Below are 24,224 nucleotides of genomic sequence, written 5' to 3'. Positions count from 1 at the left end.
TTGTGTGGGGATGAGCTGGGTTAATTCCCCTCCCCCGTTTCGGCGGTGGTGAGCTGGGCAGAGTGTCCCTTTGTGGGTGTAATTCTCTAAGTGCTGAGTCCTGCGGATGGAGCTTGGATATCGACATACTGAGGAGTTTCCGGCAGCACATGACCACATATAGGGAGGCAAAAGGATTGCTCTCTATCTCCACCTGCTGGTAGATGGACACAACCCACCAGTCTATGGATTGATCAGCTATGATTAATGGAAAGAAAGTTATCAGGTATGATACATAATTTTACCTTTACATCCACCTGTTCCACTCCACTCAATATTTTATATACCTCTATCATGTCTCCCCTCAGCCGTCTCTTCTCCAAGCTGAAAAGCCCTAGCCTCCTTAGTCTTTCCTCACATCCCCTTTATTATTTTGGTTGCCCTTATCTGTACTTTTTCTAATTTATATACAGTGACCAGAATTGCACACAATACTCAAAATGCAATTACACTACCGAGCAATGCGGGGGTGTTATAATATTCTCAGTTTTATTCTCCTTTCATTTCCTAATAATTCCTAGCATTCTGTTTTGCTTTCTTAGCCACCACTGCACACTGAACAGAAGATTTAAACATATTATTCATCATGATACCTAGACACTTTTCCTGGATGGTGATTCCTAATGGGCAACCCAACCTCATGTAGTTGTAGGTTGGGTTGCTGTTCCCTATGTGTATCACATTGTTCTTGTCCCCCCCAAGCTGCGCTAGTCCTGGTTTTTTCCACATGGCAGCTACCAGCCCTATAGTTCCAATTTTGCTAAGGAATGCAAAAACCAAAAGCCTGTATATGCTGTAGGGGTAACACTAGGAATAGTTCAGTTGTCATTTATAACATAGAACACCTTGGCAATTCCAGCTGTCAGTTACACAAGGATTACAAATTGTACTATATGGTACTTCTGCCTATAATAACCTCTGCCTGTAACTTATCTTGGAACACTTTTTTTCTCCCCTAATAGAAGATCAGAGATGGAGACTCTTACAGAACTACTACTACTACTACTATTTAGCATTTCTATAGCGCTACAAGGCCTACGTAGCGCTGCACAAACATAGAAGAAAGACAGTCCCTGCTCAAAGAGCTTACAATCTAATAGACAAAAAATAAAGTAAGCAAATCAAATCAATTAATGTGTACAGGAAGGAGGAGAGGAGGGTAGGTGGAGGCAAGTGGTTACGAGTCAAAAGCAATGTCAAAGAGGTGGGCTTTCAGTCTAGATTTAAAGGTGGCCAAGGATGGGGCAAGACGTAGGGGCTCAGGAAGTTTATTCCAGGCGTAGGGTGCAGCGAGACAGAAGGCGCGAAGTCTGGAGTTGGCAGTAGTGGAGAAGGGAACAGATAAGAAGGATTTATCCATGGAGTGGAGTGCACGGGAAGGGGTGTAGGGAAGGACGAGTGTGGAGAGATACTGGGGAGCAGCAGAGTGAGTACATTTTGTAGGTTAGTAGAAGAAGTTTGAACAGGATACGAAAACGGATAGGGAGCCAGTGAAGCGACTTGAGGAGAGGGGTAGTATGAGTAAAGCGACCCTGGCGGAAGACAAGACGGGCAGCAGAGTTTTGAACCGAACGGAGAGGGGAGAGGTGACTAAGTGGGAGGCCAGCAAGAAGCAGATTGCAGTAGTCTAAACGAGAGGTGACAAGGGTGTTGATGAGGGTTTTGGTAGAGTGCTCGGAAAGAAAGGGGCGGATTTTATGGATGTTCTAAAGAAAGAAATGACAGGTCTTGGCAATCTGCTGGATATGATCAGAGAAGGAGAGAGAAGAGTCAAAGATGACCCCAAGGTTTCGAGCTGAGGAGACAGGGAGAAGATCAAAGCATTCTGCCTGAGCCCTATGTTTACAGTGTGAGTCAGGGTCTATTTGGCCTTTAACAGGACCTTTAAGTTTGTCTTGGCTTATCCAACTCTAGCCTCAGTTCTTCCTCCTAGCAGGGAAGGGTGGTGTCCATACCTTGGACCCCAAAAGAGGTCCTTACAGCAGATGCTAAGGAAAATAGAGGCGTTAAAGTAGAAAAGAGGACTTAGAGTATATCTCACCAAAAAGTTATCATTTGGCCAGTTGGTTCTGGTAGAATAGGTAGAAGTGAGGGATTGTGGGTAAGGCCCGCCCACTTCTTCATAGACAGCATGATCTGCCACTTCATCATACTCATAAGGGTCCAGTGGGTCTGACCAAGTGGACTGGAACGTCCTGCCTAAATCATGAAAAAGAAAGGAAAGACTTATTTATTTAATATTACACCTAAAACCTGGGCTAATACTATGTAAAAAAAAGTAATGACCCAGGAAACACCCCTACGGAAGAAGCTGATAACTAATGAGTTACATTCAATGCCTTATAAAAGTTTCACCCATTTCCACATTTTTCACATTCAATTACCCAAAAGAAAAATTCAAAATGCACTGAAGAGTTTGTTTAATTGATCTATTTAACATACTCTACAATTATCAACATGAAACAAATGTGGAAAGCATGCATGCAATGTGTGTGTGTGTTGGGGCAGTTGTGTTGAGTTGTATTTCTGTTAGGTCAGATTGCAGGGTGTTGAAGCAGTTACAGGGTGGTGGTGGGTAGTTATGGCATGTAGGTTTGGCAGTTGGAACAGTTGTGGGATACTTTATGGGGGTGGGGCATTTTGTATTGTAGTGGAACACTTTTGGAAATATTTCTTAGAGAAACAGCTTTCAGGATGTGGAGAACCTATAGGTAGTGTTTGGGGTAGAGCATTTTCCAGGGTGGTGGTTTTTGGGGTGAGGTAGTTTGTGGGGTTTGCAACAGTTTTGAGGGTAGTTTTTGAAGTGGAGCAACTTATAAGGTGGTGGCACAGTTACAAGGGTAGTTTTGGGGGATAGGGCTTTTTGCAGGATATTGGCGCAGTTGTGAAGAGTGTTGAGGGTGAGGGCAGCTTGTGGGTTGGTGGGACTGTTATGGAAATTGTTTTTGGGGTGGGAACAGTCTGCAGGGTAGTGGGACAATATGGGTGGGGTTAGTTTTTGGGGTGCAACAATTTGGGGAGTTGGGAGAGTAGAGAACAAGGAGAAGTTTGAATGGAGGAATTCCTTAGCTGCTACATTTCATTGTATGCTAAATTCCAGCTTCTGTAACACAGAGAATTGCATTGGGCTGTTTTTTTCTGGGGATAGGGTGCAGCTTATTTCTTAGATCCCCCAATCTGATTTGGCCTATTTTCAAAATTGATGTGTGTTTTTTTTTTACTGTTTTTTCCCACATGCCAGAATATCTACAATAAATATATGTATGCATTTAAATCACAAGGGGTGTATGTTGGAGACTGGATTTGGCTGTTCCCAAAACTTGGACTTTCTGCCATAATGGAACAAAGCGTCCAGGGCTTAAAAGTTAGACGTTTTGGTCTAGACCTATTCAATCACGACTAAGTTACAAGAAGGTGCCCTAAATGACCAAATGACCCCCAATGCCGCTCCTCTTCCTTGAATCCCCTCAGGCTGCTGCTCCTACCTCTTTCCACTCCTGCTATGGCCTTTCTCCAACTCCTTCCATGCTTTATTTAGGACAATGCCTCCCTTCTGCACCTATTCCCTACCCCAGGCCCTCCACCTCTCCTAGCCTCTGCACCTCAACCATAATGGGCTGAAGCACCTTTCCATCCTTCCACCTCCCAGGATGTCTATCCTTTGCAATACTCCTTTTATCAGCTACAGGATCAGCTGCAAGATCCACTCACTCAACTGGATTGGGATCCATCTCATAAGTACATAAGTATTGCCATACTGGGAAAGACCAAAGGTCCATCAAGCCCAGCATCCTGTTTTCAACAGTGGCCAATCCAGGTCACATATGCCTGGCAATATCCCCAAAAAGTACAAAACATGTTATACTGCTTATCCCAGAAATAGTGGATTTTCCCCAAGTCCATTAATAATGGTCTATGGACTTTTCCTTTAGGAAGCTGTCCAAACGTTTTAAACCCCGCTAAGCTAACCGTCTTTACCACATTCTCTGGCAACGAATTCCAGAGTTTAATTACACGTTGAGTGAAGAAACATTTTCTCTGATTCGTTTCAAATTTACTACATTGTAGCTTCATCGCATGCCCCCTAGTCCTAGTATTTTTGGAAAGTGTAAACAGACGCTTCACATCTACCCATTTAACTCCACTCATTATTTTATAGACCTGTATCATATCTCTTCTCAGCCGCCTTTTCTCCAAGCTGAAGAGCCCTAGTCGCTTTAGCCTTTCCTCATAGGGAAGTCGTCCCATCCCCTTTATCATTTAGTCGCCCTTCTCTGCACCTTTTCTAATTCCACTATATCTTTGAGTTGCGGCAACCAAAATTGAACACAATATTCGAGGTGCAGTCGCACCATGGAGTGATACAAAGGCATTATAACATTCTCATTTTTGTTTTCCATTCCTTTCCTAATAATACCTATTTGCTTTCTTAGCCGCAGCAGCACACTGAGCAGAAGGTTTCAACGTATCATCAACGATACCTAGATTCCTTTCTTGGTCTGTGACTCCTAACGTGGAACCTTGCATGATGTAGCTATAATTCGGGTTCCTCTTTCCCACATGCATCACTGCACTTGCTCACATTAAACGTCATCTGCCATGTATACTCCCAGTCTCGTAAGGTCCTCTTGTAAATTTTCACAATCCTCCCGCGATTTAACAACTTTGAATTTAATTAACTCACTAGTTACTCCCATCTCTAGGTCATTTATAAATATGTTAAAAAGCAGCGATCCCAGCACAGAACCCTGGGAACCCCACTAACTACCCTTCTCCATTGAGAACACTGGCCATTTAACCCTACTCTCTGTTTCTATCTTTTAACCAGTTTTTAATCCACAATAGAACACTACCTCCTATACCATGACTGTCCAATTTCCTCTGGAGACTTTCATGAGGTACTTTGTCAAACGCCTTCTGAAAATCCAGATACATAATATCAACTGGCTCACCTTTATCCACATGTTGTTTGTTCACCCCTTCAAAGAAATGTAGTAGATTGGTGAGGCAAGATTTCCCTTCACTAAATCCATGTTGACTTTGTCTCATTAATCCATGCTTTTGAATATGCTCTGTAATTTTGTTCTTAATAATAGTCTCTACCATTTTGCCTGGCACCGACGTCAGACTCACCGGTCTATAATTTCACGGATCTCCTCTGGAACCTTTTTTAAAAATCGGCGTTACATTGGCCACCCTCCAATGTTCCTGTACCACGCTCTATTTTAAGGATAAATTACATGTATTACTAACAATGGCTCCGCAAGCTCATTTTTCAGTTCTATCAGTCATGGGCGTAGACTGGGGGGGGGGGGGTGAGGAGAGGCATTGCCCCTCCCCAAACGACGATGACTGGAATGGCGACTTTTTTACCTGAAGTCGCAGCGACGAACGGGCAGGAAGCGCTGAGGTAGTAAGTAAAAGCAACAAGGAGGCAGGTTCGACTCCGCCATTCACTTCCCTACCCTCTCAGCGTTCCGCCCGCCCGAAAGGAAATGACATCAGAGGAAGGCGGGATGCAGAGGGCAGGGAAGTGAAGGGCGGAGTCGAACCTGCCTCCTTGTTGCTTTTACGTACTACCGCAGCGCTTCCTGCCCGCCTGTTCATCGCTGCGACTTCGGGAGTGGAATGGAAGTGAGCCAGCCTATCTCGTCCACTGTAAGTAAGGAAGATATCACTGTTTCCACTCCCCCGCGCAGCCGTCGCCGTTCACTTAATACAGCAAGCAAACCTGTGAGCTGCTGCATCCACGTCGTTTTACAGATGCTGCGAAGGGGGAGAGAGGGGGGGGAGACGCTGGATAGAAGGGGGGAGGGGATGACAGAAACAGGATGGGCAGGGGAGAGAGGAGAATTGCTGGACAACAGGGATTGATGGAGGGGACAGGGGAGAGGAAATTTGCTGGAGATGGATGGAGGAGAGGGCAGGGGAGAATGGAGAGTTGCTGGATGGAGCGGAGGGCAGGGGAAGGAGGAGAATTGCTGGACATGAATGGATGGAGGGAAAAGGGGAGAGAGGAAATTTGCTGGAGATGGATGGATGGAGGAGAGGGCAGGGAAGAATGGAGAGTTGCTGGACGGAGCGGAGGGCAGGGGAAGGAGGAGAATTGCTGGACATGGATAGATGGAGGGAAAAGGGGAGAGAGGAAATTTGCTGGAGATGGATGGAGGAGAGGGCAGGGGAGAATGGAGAGTTGCTGGATGGAGCAGAGGGCAGGGGAAGGAGGAGAATTGCTGGACATGAATGGATGGAGGGAAAAGGGGAGAGAGGAAATTTGCTGGAGATGGATGGAGGAGAGGGCAGGGGAGAATGGAGAGTTGCTGGAGGAGAAATGTTGGATATGGATGGAGAGAAAACTGATGCATTTAAGGGCTGGATCGGAACACTTTGAGGGCAGATACTGAAACTGGAGGAAGGATAGGGACAGGGCTACAGATGGTAGACTGGACGCATAAGGACACAGGAGGATGGTGGACATGGTGAGTGAAAAAATATCAAATGGAAAGAAGACACTGGGACCAAAGCGAATAGAAAAACGAAATGATCAGACAACAAAGGTAGAAAAAAGTATTTTATTCAGAATTTATTAATTGGAATATGTTAGCTTTTGGAAATGTGCATCTGTGGTATGGGAAAGGGGGTGGGGAAATACTACTGGAGAGGAAGAGGGAGTTCTGGGTAAGGAGGAAAGAAGGAAGGAAGGGAGGGAGGGAGAAAGAGCTGGCTTTTTTGGGAATAACCATAATGTATATGTATGAGATATCTCATACATATTCATTATGGTTATTCCCAAAAAAAAGCCAGCTCTTGCTCCCTTCCTTCCTTCCTCCATATTAGCATAATTTGCATATGCATATATGCAAATGAATATGCTAATATGCCCGGCCCTTCCTTTGCCCCCCCCCCCCCCCCCCCCCCCCACAAATGAAACAGTCAAACTACGCCTATGCTATCAGTACTCTGGGATGAATAGCATCCAGTCCAGGAGATTTGCTACTCTTCAGTTTGTAGAACTGCCCCATTACATCCTTCAGGTTTACAGAGAATTCATTAAGTTTCTCCGACTCGTCAGCTTTGAATACCATTTCCAGAACCGGTATCCCACCCAAATCTTCCTCGGTGAAGACCGAAGCAAAGAATTCATTTAATCTCTCCGCTACGGCTTTGCCTTCCTTGATTGCCCCTTTTACTCCTTGGAAATCTAGCAGCCTGATTCTTTTGCCGGCTTCCTGCTTTTAATATACCTAAATTTTACTATGTGTGTTTGCCTCCAACGTAATCTTTTTTTCAAGTCCATCTTAGCCTTCCTTATCAGCGCTTTGCATTTGACTTGACATTCCTTATGCTGTTTCTTATTATTTTCAGTCGGTACCTTCTTCTATTTTAGCAAGGATTTTCTTTTAGCTCTAATAGCTTCCTTCACCTCTCTTTTTAACCACGCCGGCTGTAATTTGGTCTTCCATCCTCCTTTTTTAATACGCGAAATATATTTGAGCTGGGCTTCCAGGATGGTGTTTTTGAACAGCATCCACACCTGATGTAAATTTTTGACCCTCGCAGCCGCTCCTCTAAGTTTTTTTTTTGTTTGTTTTTTTGTTTTCACCGTTCTTCTCATTTTATTATAGTCTCCTTTTTTAAAGTTAAATGCTAACGTATTTGATTTCCTATGTATACTTACTTCAAAGCTAGTATCAAATCCGATCATATTATGATCACTGTTATCAAGCTGCTCCTGATCATGCGCTCCACTAAGGACTAGGTCTAGAATTTTTCCTTCTCTCGTCTTCTCCTGTACCAGCTGCTCCATAAAGCTGTCCTTGATTTTATCAAGGAATTTTACCTCCCTAGTGTGCCCCGATGTTACATTTACCCAGTCAATATTAGGGTAATTGAAATCACCCATTATTATTGCGTTGCCCAATTTGTTTGTGTTCCTAATTTCCTTTAACATTTCTGCATTTAACATTTAAAAGCTGCTCTATCTCCTTTTTAAATGCCAATGCCAGCAGCCTGGTCCCACCCTGGTTAATGTGGAGCCCATCCTTTCAGAATAGGCTCCCCCTTCCCCAGAATGATGCCCAGTTCCTAACAAATCTAAAACCCTCCTCCCTTGCACCATCATCTCATCCACGCATTGAGATTCTGGAGCTATACCTGTCTCTTGGGCCCTGCGCGTGGAATGGGTAGCATTTCAGAAAATGCTACCCTAGAGGTTCTGGATTTGAGCTTTCTACGTAAGAGCCTAAATTTGGCTTCCAGAATCTCTCTCCCACATGTACCAAGACAGCCGGCTCCTCCCCAGCACTATCTAAAATTCTATCTGGGTAACGCGTGAGGTCCGCCACCTTCGCACCAGGCAGGGAAGTCACCAGGCGATCCTCACGTCCACCAGCCACCCAGCTATCTATATGCCTAATGATCGAATCACCAACTACAACAGCTGTCCTAACCTTTCCCTCCCGGGCAGCACTTGGAGACATATCTTCAGTGTGAGAGGATAGTACATCCCCTGGTGGGCAGGTCTTGGCTACAGGAGTACTTCCTACTTCACCAGGGTGATGCTCTCCTTCTAGGAGACCTTCTTCCTCCAAGGTAGCACAGGGGCTACCAGACTGGGGGTGGGACTTCTCTACAACATCCCTGTAGGTCTCCTCTATGTACCTCTCTGTCTCCCTCAGCTCCACCAAGTCTGCCACTCTAACTTCAAGAGAACGGACACATTCTCTGAGAGCTAGGAGCTCCTTGCATCAGGCACACACATATGACATCTCACCAACTGGGAGATAATCATACATGTGACACTCAATGCAAAAGACTGAATAGCACCCCTCTCGCTGCTGGACTTCTGACTCCATCTTAGTGTTTGAGTTTTTCAATGATTTAAAACTTGCTACAGTATTAACGATATTAGCCTAATATAAAAATGTCTTTTGGTTTATATAGTATATTGTATGATTTATTTAGTGTTTCCTTCTTAGATGGTAATGAAATGTATTTAAAACTCTGTAAGAGCACTCCTTGCTTGTTACCCTAATTACAATAACTGACTAAATGAAGAGTTGTCCTAGGGGTGGGCAGGTGTTGGGGATGGTGGGCGGGAAGACTAAACTAGATCCTGCAGTGCTGTGGTACAAAGTTTTTAAAACTGAGAGAAAAAGACTATGGAGATTATTTGATAAAATTTGCTTTTTATATTTTTGTTTTGCCTATCACTAACCTACAGTTCCTCCTTTAAAACCCAGTCTTTAAGTTCGCAAAGCACAAAACAAAATAGTGTTCTCTTACCAGAGAAATGTTCTCTTCTCTCGGAACTTCCATCTATTCCTTTTCTCACCATCCCTCGCCCTCTCAGGAATTTTGGTCAGACACAGAAGTGGAGCCTGTATCCGCACCTGAACTGCCTCCTCCTCCTCAGAACCAACGGAGGAATACTCCTACCCTAAGTTCTCCAAAAAATCTCCAATTTTCTCAGTCTCAGGCACACATTTCCTTTCAGGCTCTCAGATTTCTCTTCCCCCTGCCAGACAATTCCTCTCAGATCACCCCCACATCCACATATTTTCTCACCACCATAACTCTCATGCAGCATCTCTCCCCCTATCACCCCTCTCCATTGAACATCTTTCCCTCCCCCCCCCCCCCCCCCCCCATGCAAAGTCTCTCCTTCCTGCCCAAACAGCCTTGTTTAAATGCAGAGAAAAGCATTTCAAATGTTAATACCATGCTGGAATTTAGGGAATCCCAGTAGAGAGGTTTCAACAATGCTGAAAATAAGCCAGGTATGCTTAATGATCTACATCCCATTCAAACAAGACCTAAAAGAAATTTCCAATGACATCAACCAAAGTCTCCATATCATGCATTCTTGGGCGGACGCATTTCTGCTGAAACTCAATGCAGAAAAAACCCAGTGCCTAATACTCACCTCTCAACACAACAAGAGAGAATTCACCGCCATTAACATGCCAACTCTAAACCTTCCTATTTGACACCCTAAAAATTCTTGGAGTCACCATTGATTGACACCTAACACTAGAGAATCCGCGAAAAACACAACCAAGAAGATGTTCCACTCAATGTGGAAATTTAAAAAGAATAAGACCTTTCTTCCCAAGGACTGTATTCCGTAACCTGGTACAATCAATACTGCTCAGTCATCTAGACTATTGTAACGCACTATATGCCGGCTGCAAAGAACAAATAATCAAGAAACTTCAAACAGCCCAGAACACTGCAGCTAGACTCATGTTTGGCAAAACAAAATTTGAAAGTGCTAAGCCCCTACAAGAAAAATTACACTGGCTCCCACTTAAGGAACGCATCACGTTCAAAATATGCTCACTAGTTCACAAAATTAGCCATGGTGATGCACCAGCTTACATGTCAGACCTGATAGACCTACCACCTAGGAATGCCAAAAGATCATCCCGCACATTCCTTGATTTGCACTTCCCCAACTGCAAAGGTATGAAGCATGCATCAAACTTTACCTACCTGAGCACACAATTATGGAACGTGTTCAGGGCCGGTCTTAGCAAGTGCCCTATGCAGACCAATTTGGTGGGGCCCCATCCTAGCCACGCCCACCCTAGCCCCGCCCTACCCTAGCTCCACCCCATTGATAAGATTATTCCATTTTTAGAACATTTTTTTATTTATGAAATTTCAAATAAAGACAAATGAAGCTAAACTTGTACAAAAAACTGATTGAAATAATAAGCACAATGCTATCATGAAACCTCCCCTCCCCAGAAATTATTCAGTTCAAGTCCACTACAATTAGTAGTTCCAATTCTCATAACAAAGGAGAATAAAGGAAAAATATTAAGAAAAGATCCAGTACTTTCAAATTCCCCTATTACTCTGTAACCCATCAAACCAGAGAGGCAAGTAGCCACATCAGTTACTAAATAGTTTGAACTGATTGTACCTACTTTATATCAGATTTTGCTACTTCATGATTTCCATTCTCAGATTTTAGCGTAGTAATCTTTTCTTCCTGTGATTGCAGTCTAGCTTCCAAATGATTAATTCGAGGTGTCATATCATTAATTACTGGAAGCAGTGTTTTAGCTAAATCTGCTATTGCCATCCAAATTTTTATCAGGAGAAATATCTGCAGATCTATGTGAAAATAACCCAGATATGTTAGAAACAGCCTCTTCCAAGCCAGAAGATCTTACTTGCTCAGCTTCTCCAGCAACTAATGTTGTTGGGCCAAATTCCTCTCAGGGAGGCAGACATTTCCAACCCTTGCACCGTCCGCAAGCGTCGTTAGATGAGAGAGACACTTCTCCTGATCTCCTGCCTGCATGGAATCCGATTTCGATTTGGCATAAGTGCACAACTGTTGGCGTCAGCAACGATGGCTCACCTCACGTCCTCACCAACTCCGACCAGGCTCCAGCTTTTCTCGCTCAGTGACTCCCGCCCTCGCGTCCAGAAACAGGAAATACATCAGATGGCGGGACATTGAGCGGGAAGCTGGAGTCTGGAGGTGAGCCGTCGCGCTGCAACTGTCTGTTGTCGCCGTTGGGGCCATCACTGCCTGGGCTGGCTCGCTGGCATTGCTCAGTTAGTCACCGGGGTCTGGGGACTTGGGAGCTGACGGCGGGCTCAGTGGGCCCAAGCCGGGAGTGGGTGCCGCACCGGTGGTGACGGGAGCAGAGCGGCCGAGCCGTGGGAATGGGGATCATCTCAGGCGACTAAGGTGAGCAGCGGCGGAGGTCGGAGCGGAGTTACGAGCGAAGCAGAGTTGAGCACGGGGCCCCCTTAGGCACGTCGTGCGGGGCCCCCTTAGGCACGGGGCCCTATGCGGTCGCCTTGGTCGCCTCTGCCTAAGACCGGCCCTGAACGCGTTGCCGCGCAGCTTGAAATCGATCTACGAAAGAACGAACTTCCGCACACTACTGAAGACCCATCTCTTTAATAAAGCGTACCACAAAGATCAACCAATGTGAATATGCACAACTCGCCCATTTATATTCAGAACTGTATCATAATATATGCTTGTATACTATTACTATGTCTTATTATCATCATGTTGACCAAAATCCTTCTGTAATACTAAATGTTTATTTTCTAGCACTCTTCCACTACTCATGATGTATTGCAAGCCACACAGAGCCTGCAAAGAGGTGGGAAAATGTGAGATACAAATGCAACAAAATAATAAATAAATAATGAGAGAGCAGGATAAAGGATGCACATTATCCCCTTCAACTTCTAAGCAGCTTGTAGATCCAAGGAAAAAGCACAATCTGAAGTGCTTGTATACAAATGCTAGAAACCTAAAAAATAAGATGGGAGAGTTAGAGTATATAGCACTAAATGATGAGGTAGATATAATAGGCATCTCAGAGATTTAGTGGAAAGAGGACAGTCAATGGGACACTGTGTATCACAGTGATAGGATCAAATTGAAGGGGGGGGGGGTTGTGCTATATGTTAAAGTGGGAATTGAGTCAAATAAATTAAACAATCCACATGAAACTGATAGCAGAGTGGAATCAATCATTATGGATAGAAATTCCATGTGTGAATGGAAGGAGTATTCTTGTAGGGCTGTACTACCGTCCGCCGGGACAGAACGAACAGACAGATGAAGAAATGGTTACAGAGATTAGGAAAGCTGGCAAACTGGGCAACACTTTAACAGTGGGTGATTTCAATTACTCTAATATTGACTGGATAAATGTTTCATCAGGGAGTGCCAGGTAGATAAAATTTCTAGATGTAATAAATGACTGCTTCTTGGAGCAACTAGTCCAGGAACCGACACGAGGGGGAGCCATTTAAAATCTAATCCTTGGTGGCATACAGGGCATAGAACGAGCGAAGTGTTGAGTCCCCTGAGAAGCAAAAATCATAATATGATCAAGCTTGAGCTACTATCTGGAATGAAGCCACAAAGGAAATCTACTGTAGCTGCATTTAATTTTCGAAAGGGCAACTACAATAAAAAGAGGGAAATGGTTAAAAGGAAGCTAACAGGATCAACTTCAAAGGTTAGGACACTAAATCAGACATGGACGTTGTTTAAAAATACCATCTTGGAAGCCCAGGCCAGATGCATTCCATGTATTTACAAAGGTGGAAAGAGAAAATGACAGCCAGCATGGTTAAAAAGTGAAGAGAAAGAGGCTATTATAGCCAGAAGAATGGAAAAGGACCTAAATGAAGAAAATAACAAGCAACATAAGCACTGGCAAGTCAAATACAAAGCACTGATAAAGAAAGCTAAAAGAGAATATGAAGAGAAACTTACAAAAGAGGCTAAAACTCACACTGAAAAATCAGAAGCAGAAAGCCTGTGAGGGAATCTTTGGGACCGTTAGATCATGAAGGAGCAAAAGGGGCACTTGGGGGAGGACTAGGCCATAGCAGAGAAACTGAATGAAGTGTTTGCTTCAGTCTTTATGGAAGAAGATGTAAGAGATCTACCTTTACAAGAAAAGGATTTCAAGGGTGGTGATGCAAAAGAACTGAAAGAAATCTTGATGAACCTGGAATACTGAGCCAAATCGGCCAATTAAAGAGTACTTTGAGGCTCATTTTCAAAGCACTTAGCCTCCCAAAGTTCCATAGAAACCTATGGAACTTAGCCTCCCAAAGTGCTTTGAAAATATGCCTCTAAGTCACCCGGACTGGATGACATACATCTAAGGGCACTGAAAGAACTTGAGCGTGAAATTGCTGATCTGTTGTTAGTAATATGTAACCTGTCATTAATATTGTCCATAGTACCTGAAGTTTGGACGGTGGCCAATGTATCACCAATTTTTAAAAAGGGTTCCAGGGGTGACCCGGGAAATTACCGACCAGTAAGCCTGACGTCAGTACCAGGTAAAATAGTGGAAACTATTATAAAGAATAAAATTATGGAACACATAAACAAGGTTTAATGGGACAGAGTCAGCATGGGTTCAGCCAAGGGGAAAGGGAATGGGACTTAATATACTGCCTTTCTGTGGTTTTTCCAACTGCATTCAAAGCGGTTTACATTATATACAGGTACTTATTTATACATGGGACAATGGAGGGTTAAGTGACTTGCCCAGAGTCACAGGAAGCTGTAGTGGGAATTGAACCCAGTTCCCCAGGATCAAAGTCCGCTGCACTAACCACTAGGCTACTCCTCCACTCCTGTTTGCATCACCAATTTGCTTTATTTCTTTGAAGGTGTGAACAAACATGGATAAAGGTGAGCCAGTTGATGATGATGATTTTCAGAAAGCTTTTGACAAAGTTCCTCATGAGAGACTCCTGAGAAAATTAAAGAGTTATGGGATAGGAGACAATTTTCTGGTCTGGATTAGGAATTGGTTATTGGACAGAAAACAGAGGGTAGGGTTAAATGGCCACTTTTCTAAATGGAGGATAATGAATAGTGGAGTGCTGCAGGGATCAATACTGGGACTGGTGCTATTTAACATATTTATAAATGATCTGGAATTCGGAATGACAAGTGAGGTGATTAAATTTGCAGATGACACAAAACTAATCAAGATTGTTAAATCACATGTAGACTGTGAAAACTTGCAGGAAGATCTTAGGGAATTGGAAGACTGGGCATCCAAATGGCAGATGAAATTTAATGTAGACAAATACATAGTGATGCACATTGGGAAGAATAATCTGAATCATAGTTACTTGATGCTAGGATGCACCTTTGGAATCGGCACAAAAATAAAATCTAAGGGCCCTGTTTACTATGGTGCATTAGCATTTTTAGTGTGCGCTAATGCTAGAGACACCCACAGCTTAGTAAGCAGGGCCCCTAAGTGTCATCAAAGACAATATGCTGAAATCTTCTGCCTAGTGTGTGGCGGAAGCCAATAAAGCAAACAGGATGCTGGGAATTATTAGGAAAGGGATGGTAAATAAAACTGGAAATACTATAATGCCTCTGTATCACTCCATGATGCAACCTCACCTTGAGTACTGCGTTCAGTTTTGGTTGCCGTATGTCAAATCAGATATAGCGGAATTGGAAAAGGTTCAAAGAAGAGCAACCAAAAGAATAAAGGGGATAGAACTACTCTCGCATGAGGAAAGGCTAAAGAGGTTAGGGTTCTTCAGCTTGAAAAAGAAAATGGATGAGGGGAGATATGATTGAGGTGTACAAAATCCTGAGTGGTATAGAATGAGTGAAAATGAATCAATTTTTTACTCATTTCAAAAATACAAAGACTAGGGGACACTCAAGGAAGTTTCATGGAAATACTTAAAACAAATAAGCGGAAATATTTTTTCACTCAATGAATAGTTAAGCTGTGAAACTCTTTGCTGGAGGATGTAGTAACAGCACTTAACATATCTGGGTTTAAAAAAGGCTTGAACAAGTTCCTGGAGGAAAAGTCCATAGTTTGCTATTGAGACAAATATGAGGAAGCTACTGTTTGGCCTGGGATTTGTAGCATGGAATGTTGCCACTATTCAAGTTTCTGTCACTATTTCTGGGATAAGCAGTATAAAATGTTTTGTACTTTTTTGGGATCTTGCCAGGTATTTGTGACCTGGCTTGGCCACTGTTTGAAACAGGATACTGGGCTAGATGGACCATTGGTCTGACCCATGATGAAATCAAGGACAGCTTTATGGAGCAGCTGGTACAGGAACTGACGAGAGAAGGAAAAATTCTAGACCTAGTCCTTATTGGAGCGCATGATCTGGTGCGGGAGGTAATGGTGCTGGGGCCGCTTGATAACAGTGATCATAATATGATCGAATTTGGTATTAGCTTTGAAGTAAGTATACACAGGAAATCAAATACGTTAGCGTTTAACTTTAAAAAAGGAGACTACGATAAAATGAGAAGAATGGTGAAAAGAAAACTTAGAGGAGCGACTGTGAGGGTCAAACATTTACATCAGGTATGGATGCTGTTCAAAAACACCATCCTGGAAGCCCAGGCCAAATATATTCCGCTTCTAAAAAGGAGGACGGAAGACCAGCCGACGTGGTTAAATAGTGAGGTGCATAGGAGCCAACTTTTCAAAATGATTGGGGGTGCTGAATTTTTTTTTTTTTTACAGGCAGTGCATGCGTCCCCTGCCTCAATACCTTAAAATTCTGTCTACTACAGTCTTCACCTGGGCAGTAGCAGCGCCACTCGTAGGCTGCCTGCAACCTGCATCAGGACTTCTTCCCTGAACAGTCCCACCCCTCAGTCCCCCTGTACTGTGCAAATATAAAGAGATGCAAATTTCAAAAACTGACATATTTCAATCACTATAGTATAGGCTAACAAATACAAATAAAACAAAAAATGGAAAATATGATATCATTTTAGTGGACTAAATACATTTTTCAATTAGCTTTCAAAGGCCAAAACCTCTTTCCTCAGGTCAGGACAGTATACTGCTGTTATGGTATTCTATTCTGACACAAGAAAGGAGGGTTTGGTCTCCAAACATTAGTCAAAAATGTATTAAAATTAGTCCAGTAAACATTACTTCCATTTTCTGTATTTATTAACACAGGTACCACACTACTTTATCCTAAACTAAAATTCATTTTTCCTACCTTTGTGATCTGGCCGTTTATTGTTTCTAATTGTGTTGGTCCCAGTCTCTTGTTTCTTCTTTCCTCAATCTTTAACTTTCCCCCCTTTTCATCCAGCATCTACCCCCTCTTTCTTTCCAGCATCTGCCCCCTCTCTTCCTCCTTTCCATCCAGCATCTGACCCCTCTTTCTCTCCTTTCCATCCAGTGTCTGCCCCCTCTCTTCCCTCTTTCCATCCAGCGTCTATTTTCTCCATCCATGTGTAGTTTTTCTCCTCTTTTCCCTTTCTCTCATCTGTCAGTATGCATCTCCTTCCTCTTTTTTCACTCCCCTCCATCCATATGCTACTTCTTCCACTCTCTTCCCTCTCCTCCATCCATGTCCACCATTTTTCCTCTCTCCACCCCTCCATCCATGTTCATCTCACTTCCTCTCTTCCCTCCCCTCCATCCATGTCTAGCACTTTCCTCTCTCCCCTCCATCCATGTGCATCTCCTCCTGTCTTCCCTCCCCTGCATCCATGTTCAGCGATTTCTCCCTTCTTCCCTGCCCCCTGCAACCATGTTAAGCGATTTCTCCCCTCTTCCCTACCCCCTTTCCTCCCCTGCATCCATGTTCAGCGATTTCTCCCCTCTTCCCTGCCGTGCATCCATGTTCAGCGATTTCTCCCCTCTTCCCTGCCCTGCATCCATGTTCAGGGATTTCTCCCCTCTTATTTATTTATTGCATTTGTATCCCACATTTTCCCACCTCTTTTCAGGCTCAATGTGGCTTACAATACATCATGAATAGTGGAAATAAGAAGAGAAAAGACATTTGGTATTACAGAAGGATTTTGGGTTACATGACAATGAAAGAAACATGATTGTAATATAACAGAAAAACATTATAAGACAGTTCTGGATACATGTGGTTGCCCTACCTCTTAAAACTCATTTTACCTGTTGCTCAGAAGAGCAGTGACAGCTGAGATATGTGCTGGAAATTCAACTCACTGGTGGCCCTAGAAGACTGAAAGTGAGCACAGCTGACCTAGCAATTAACTGCAATTAATTCCACAAATTCTGTGTGGAGTATCTCTAAAAGAGTGCCACACTGAAGAATAAAGTTGATAGTCTAATTGGGAAGGCTTTAAGATCGCATACACCTGCTATATTATCAGATTTTCTGTTTTCGGTCCACTGTAACTTTCAATATGAGGTCAGTTTCTGTCAGAACAAGCACAGCAGGTAAGCAGCATGGTGAAAGGCTGGATAAATGTGTTAACATAAGATTTAATGACTGGCTTCCAATTCTCCTAGGATGCAAATTGTTGACCCCCGGGCATACAGAAGAATAAACCATGTTTGTCACTTTGCTGTGTTGATTTGAAAATTGAGTATGTAAAATTACAGCATAACAAGTATTTCACAGATTCCCATACAGCCAGTGGTTAAAGTCAATCTGCACAGCTACTATGTTAGGTTTGACAGTTTAGGGCAAATTTTTCAATCTTCTTTACTTGTGTAACAGCAAATGAAATGCATCAATTTACAACAAATTACAGATAACCTGTGAATCACTGTTAATGCCTTGCAAGCATAATTTGTAGACCTTTATATTAAAATAACTGGTGATTCAGAACTTAAAAAAAACAAAAACAAAACAACAACCAAAAACTCATTTTACCTGACTGAATGGAAGTGAAAGGAGCAGAGTACAGGCTCCGTCTTCAGCAGCTTTCTCCTTCCCTCCCAGCTGTGGTCCCGCCCTCATTTCCTGTTTACGCAAGGGGGGACGCTGAGGGAAGGAGAAAGCTGCTGAAGACGGAGCCTGTACTCTGCTTCTTTCACTGCCGTTCAGTCAGGTAAAATGAGTTTTAAGCTGGCTGAGCGGCAGGAAAGCAAGGAGGGCAGGTTTGAAAATATTGGGGGTGCTCAAGCACCCACAGCACCCACGGAGTCGGTGCCTATGGTGAGGTGAAGGAAGCTATTAGAGCTAAAAGAAAATCCTTCAGAAAATGGAAGAAGGAGCTGACTGAAAATAATAAGAAACGGCATAAGGAATGTCAAGTCAAATGCAAAGCGCTGATAAGGAAAGCTAAGAGGGACTTCGAAAAAAAGATTGCATTGGAGGCAAAAACACATAGTAAAATTTTTTTAGGTATATTAAAAGCAGGAAGCCGGCAAAAGAATCGGTTGGACCACTAGATGACCGAGGAGTAAAAGGGGTGATCAGGGAAGACAAAGCCGTAGCGGAGAGAATAAATGAATTCTTTGCTTCGGTTTTCACCGAGGAAGATTTGGGTGGGATACCAGTGCCGGAAATGGTATTCGAAGCTGACAAGTCGGAGAAACTTAATGAATTCTCTGTAAACCTGGAGGATGTAATGGGGCAGTTCTACAAACTGAAGAGTAGCAAATCTCCTGAACAGGATGGTATTCATCCCAGAGTACTGATAGAACTGAAAAATGAGCTTGCGGAGCTATTGTTAGAAATATGTAATTTATCCTTAAAATCGAGCGTGGTATAGGAACATTGGAGGGTGGCCAATGTAACGCCGTTTTTAAAAAAGGTTCCAGAGGAGATCCGGGAAATTATAGATGGGTGAGTCTGACGTCAGTGCCGGGCAAAATGGTAGAGACTATTATTAAGAACAAAATTACAGAGCATATTCAAAAGCATGGATTCATGAGACAAAGTCAACATGGATTTAGTGAAGGGAAATCTTGCCTCACCAATCTACTACATTTCTTTGAAGGGGTGAACAAACATGTGGATAAAGGTGTGTGCAGGCCTCTAAGACTTGTTGCTATAAGTCCTATATCCTGCCGTACAACCTTGGCACACCAGTTCACACCTGGAGACTCTATCTCTCTGAAAAGTCCTTTATTGAATAACAATGCTTGCTCACAGTTAACTGCAGATCAGAGGTTCTGCCCACTGGCACAGAGTCTCCGTGGTACTGAGATTAACAGTAGCTCAGAGCTGGCAGAATGGTGTACAATGCCCTTTTTCAGCAACATACAAGGTAAAAACTAAGTGCACTAACCAAGGGTAACACAAGAAAGGGTTCTGAGCTGTCTTACAAGATGGCAACTACCTCATGGCTAGAGGGAATAAAACAGGGACGCTCTGACCCAGTAAGCAGGGGGGAAACCCACCAAAGGGAACAGAGCTTACCAATTGGCAACAGCTTAAGCAATCATTTAACAGTTCTAAACAGACAGGCAAGTGGAATTACATTGCCCTATAACTACACCCACCATAACGTATTGCTAATGTGACTCTGCAGTGAGCATAACAGAAAAAGTGTCACACTCACCCCAGAGCCACATCACAACCAAGGAAAGGCTATCAGAGAACAGAACACTCTCCGCCTGGTATCGCTAGATACCATTATTACTATTATTACACTTTAACAGCTTAATAACATGCAAAGTCCATTATCTGTATTCAGGCTATCTGTCAGCTACAGGGTCATCTTCTTCACCACTCAGGACCTGCAACAAGAGACAGACAACAACAACAACACTATACACAAAAGAGAGAGAAAAAGTCTTTGAGTCTCTGGTCTTCATGGGTAGATGATGACTCGCTGAGCTCATGCCTCTTCATGCGGTACAAGGTGCACAACTTCAGTGATGGATCTGCAGAAGTTCTTTGCTGTTCTTTGTTTCACAGTTCTGACTTCAATTTTTCTGACTTCCATCTGCACTGAGAATGGTTTTGGAGACTAACGCCAGGGGCCAATCATTGCGTTGAGTCTGGTTGTCCTAGAGTAAGACAATGTCACCTTCATGTATGTTAGTCTTACTGGTCTGCCATTTACTGCGAATCTGTAGGGTCAGGAAGTACTCTTGCCTCCATCTGCTCCAGAAGATGTCGGCAAGACTTTGGACTTGTCTCCATTGACGTCTACACAGATCTTTTTCATCAAAGTCTCCGGGCAGATTTGGTGGTACACCTATCTTTTGTGTTAGGAGCGTGGCTGGAGTCAGGATCAAAGGCGACTCTGGATTGTAGAACACTGGAATTAGAGGTCTTGCATTGATAATGGCAGACACCTCTGCTAGGAAAGTAGTCAAAACCTCATGGGTGAGGCGGTTAGTCTCTTTTTATGATAGCATAGAATCAAGGATGCGGCGAGCGAGCCCAATCACGCGCTCCCAAACTCCTCTCATATGTGAAGCATGGGGAGGGTTGAATATCCATGTGCAGTGGTGATCATTCAGGTACTTTCCAATGGACAAATCGTTAATCTTATCTGAGTTTATTTTCAACTCTTTGCAAGCACTAATGAAGTTGGATCCACAATCAGAATGGATCTGCTTAACTGGACCATGGATTGAGAAGAATCTTCTAAGCACATTTATGAAGCTCGAAGTGTCCATCGACTCTATCACTTCAGTATGGACAGCGCATATGCTCATGCACGTGAACATAACAGCCCATCGCTTGCTGTTCGCACTTCCTCCTCTGGTCCGTCGTGAGATAACTGACCATGGCCAGAAGATGTCCAACCCCACATAGGTGAATGCTGGGTCAACGCTCAGCCTTTCAGGTGGCAAGTCTGCCATTCTCTGATCCTGATGTTTGCCCTGCAGCTTATGGCACTTTACGCACTTGTGGATGACTGCAGTGAAACAATGCTTTGCTCAGACGATCCACACGCCTGCGGCCCTGATTGCTCCTTTGGTAAAGTGTCGACCTTGATGCTTAACTTGCTCATGGTAGTGGCGCACGAGCAGGGTGGATACTGGATGTCGACCTGGGATAATCAGAGGATTCTTTTCATTCTTGTCTATTTTGGCATGGGTGAGATGACCGCCTACTCTTAGCAAACCATCCTCATCCTTATAGGGGTTTAGCTTCCAAAGGGGGCTATATTTCAGAATGTTCTTCCCTTTACTGATGCACTGAAACTCTGTAGCATATGCTTCCTGCTGCACACTATGCAGGACTACCTTCTCTGCTTGCACAAACTCTTCTACTGCCAAGGGCTTGCTGTAAAGGTGGCAGTGGTGACACCTGTTTACTCTACTATCAGGTCTTTGCTGGAAAGAACGTGTGATGTGGATAAGATGGGCTATGGCTTTTTTCAATGTCACCCATCGCGAAAATCGCTTAAAGCAGTGAGCCCCCAGGTTATCATTAATTGAAATACTTGTGGCGAGGGTGGTTACAACTGAGTGAACTTCCACATCGTCTTCAGGGTTCACTAATTCAAAGGAGTTCACTGTAGTTAGAGGGTCGCTTGCTGGTTCTGTGAGAAAAGTCAGCCCTGTTAACCATGTCATTTGTGCTAGGTACGCCGCTGAGACAACTCTTGTGGCATGGTCTGCTGGGTTCTGGTCAGAAGATACGTAGTGCCATTGTTCAGGTCTGGTAGATCTTCGGATGCGTTCTACCCGATTGCTCATGTATACATAGAATCTTCTACTCTGGTTGTATATATAGCCAAGTACAACCTTGCTATCTGTATAGAACTTAACTGTACAACCAGTTTGGCTATTTCTACTGCCAGGACTGCACCACAAAGTTCTAGGCATGGCACAGTCTGACTAGGCTGCAGGGCCAACTTGGCTTTGCCGAAGATGAATCCCATCTGAACATTGCCGCAGGCATCTTTGGTTATAAGGTATGACACTGCAGCTATGGCTTTCTCTGAGGCATCAGAGAAGACGCACACCTCTTTGTGACAAGCATTCACGAGGGACATGGAGGCATAGGTCCGTGGGATGTGAAGTTCTTCAAGTGTCTTTAGAGAGTTTCTCCATGTGTTCCACTCTTGCATCTTTTCTTGTGGTAGTAGAGCATCCCATTCATTTGAGCTCAAAGAAAGTTCACGAAGCAATGTTTTCTCTTGGATGGTGACTGGTGCCACAAATCCTAGTGGGTCATAGAGGCTATTCACTATAGACAAGATCCCTCGTTGGGTGTACGGTTTCTCTTGCATACAGACCCGGAAGATGAAGGTGTCTGTCTTCAGGTCCCAATTTAGACCAAGGCTGCATTGTAATGGGGGTGTATCCACTCTTAATTCTAGATCTTTCAAGTTTGTGGCATGATCTACTGTAGGAAACGCTTTCATTACATTGGCACTGTTAGATGAAATTTTGTGGAGCCTCAAATTAGCTTCCGCTAACATCATCTGTGTCCTTTTCAGCAGGTCGATGGCTTCTGCTTCAGTAGGCAAGGACTTCAACCCATCATCCACATAGAAGTCTCTCTCTACAAACTGTCTGGCATCAGCCCCATTTTCTTTCTCTCCTTCTCTTGCAGTTCGTCTAAGGCTGTAAGTGACCACTGCTGGTGATGAGCTGTTCCCAAAGACATGGACTCGCATCCTGTATTCAACCACATCTCCGTTGATGTCATCCTCACGGAACCACAGGAACCTTAAATAATTTCTGTGATCTTCGTGAACAGTGAAGGAGTAGAACATTTGTTGAATGTCAGCCGTCACAGCAATAGGTACTTTCCTGAAGCGGATTAGGATTCCCAGTAGGCTGTTGGTTAGGTCGGGCCCAGTAAGCAGCACAATGTTAAGTGAGATGCCATGGAACTGGGCACTAGAATCAAACATGATTCGGATTTGCTGTGGTATCTGAGGATGGAATACCCCAAAGATAGGTAGGTACCAGCACTCTTCATTCTTTCAATGGTGGGGCCAGCTCTGCGTGACAGTTGATGAGCATATTCTGCATGAAAGTTATGAAATGTTGCCTCGTCTCTGGTTTCCTCCTCAAGGTTTTCCTCAATGAGACAAGTCGGGAGAGAGCATAACTTCTGTTTGGGAGTCAAAACCTGGGCCTATGGAATGGGAGGGGTGCCACCCAGCTGTTTGACTCATCTTTTCTAAGCTCTTTGTTCATAATATTCAAGAATTTTTTATCTTCTATGGAGAAACCAGGTTTGTCATCATCTTTGGTGGTCTGGAACACTGAACTTCCCAGATGTTCTCCTAAATCTGCTGCGGAGATGGTTTTATAAAGTGTTGAGCCAATGCCCCTCTCTTTGTAAACAGGAGCCTCTTTGGTAGTTAGGTGGTTGTTACATGCTTCAAACAGTGAAGTGCACCCATTTTCTAAAACACTGGTGAAGAGCTCATTGACATTTGCTTTTCTCAATTGGTTGAGGCAGACTTTGCCCACGATTGTCTACCCCAGGTCGAGACGCTGGTCATAAGGAGCACCACGTGGACCCTTGCACGATTCATGGATCTCCAGGAGTTCTGGTGCATCTCGGCCCAGCAAGGGTAAGATTTCAGCATCTGGATCTAAAGGTGCAAGTTGATTGGCATCAGATGGGGATGGTTCCAAGCAACCTTTGGTGTAGGAATCTCATCCTTATCATCTGGAATCTGGTCACATTCAATTGTTGCAGTTAATCGTGACTTGGTGCTTCCATTCATTGCTTCTATCACAAAGCCGCTTGCTACTCTCCCCGACATTTGTGCAACTCCTGCACAAGTTTTGGTGCTATATGAGGAGTAGTCTTGCTGGATCTCAAACAGGTCGTAAAACTCTGACCTTGCAAGGGACTGGTTGCTCTGCTCATCTATGATGACATACATTTTGATTGCCTTCTCAGGCCGCCCTTCAGGATACAGTTTGGCCAGGCATATCTTGGTACAGGATCTACCTTCATGGCCTTTCCCACACACTGTTGTGCATTTCGGAGTGACTTGGAGTACA

General features: G+C 43.8%; 1 protein-coding gene across 2 annotated transcripts in view; it reads right to left on the bottom strand.

The window, feature by feature from the left end:
• NPHS1 (NPHS1 adhesion molecule, nephrin) overlaps positions 1 to 24,224 on the bottom strand; it is a 387,780-nt gene that overhangs the window by 9,759 nt on the left and 353,797 nt on the right. For both annotated transcript variants that reach the window (XM_030213102.1, XM_030213103.1), the window contains one exon: positions 2,081 to 2,238. In XM_030213102.1, the coding sequence (XP_030068962.1) occupies positions 2,081 to 2,238 (158 nt within the window). The remainder of the gene's footprint in view (positions 1 to 2,080; positions 2,239 to 24,224) is intronic.

Source organism: Microcaecilia unicolor, chromosome 8 (genome assembly GCF_901765095.1).
Source record: "Microcaecilia unicolor chromosome 8, aMicUni1.1, whole genome shotgun sequence".
In the NCBI taxonomy this organism is placed as follows: Eukaryota; Metazoa; Chordata; class Amphibia; order Gymnophiona; family Siphonopidae; genus Microcaecilia; species Microcaecilia unicolor.
The sequence above is the reverse complement of the archived record's forward strand: the minus strand, read 5'-3'. Positions and strand labels throughout refer to the sequence as shown.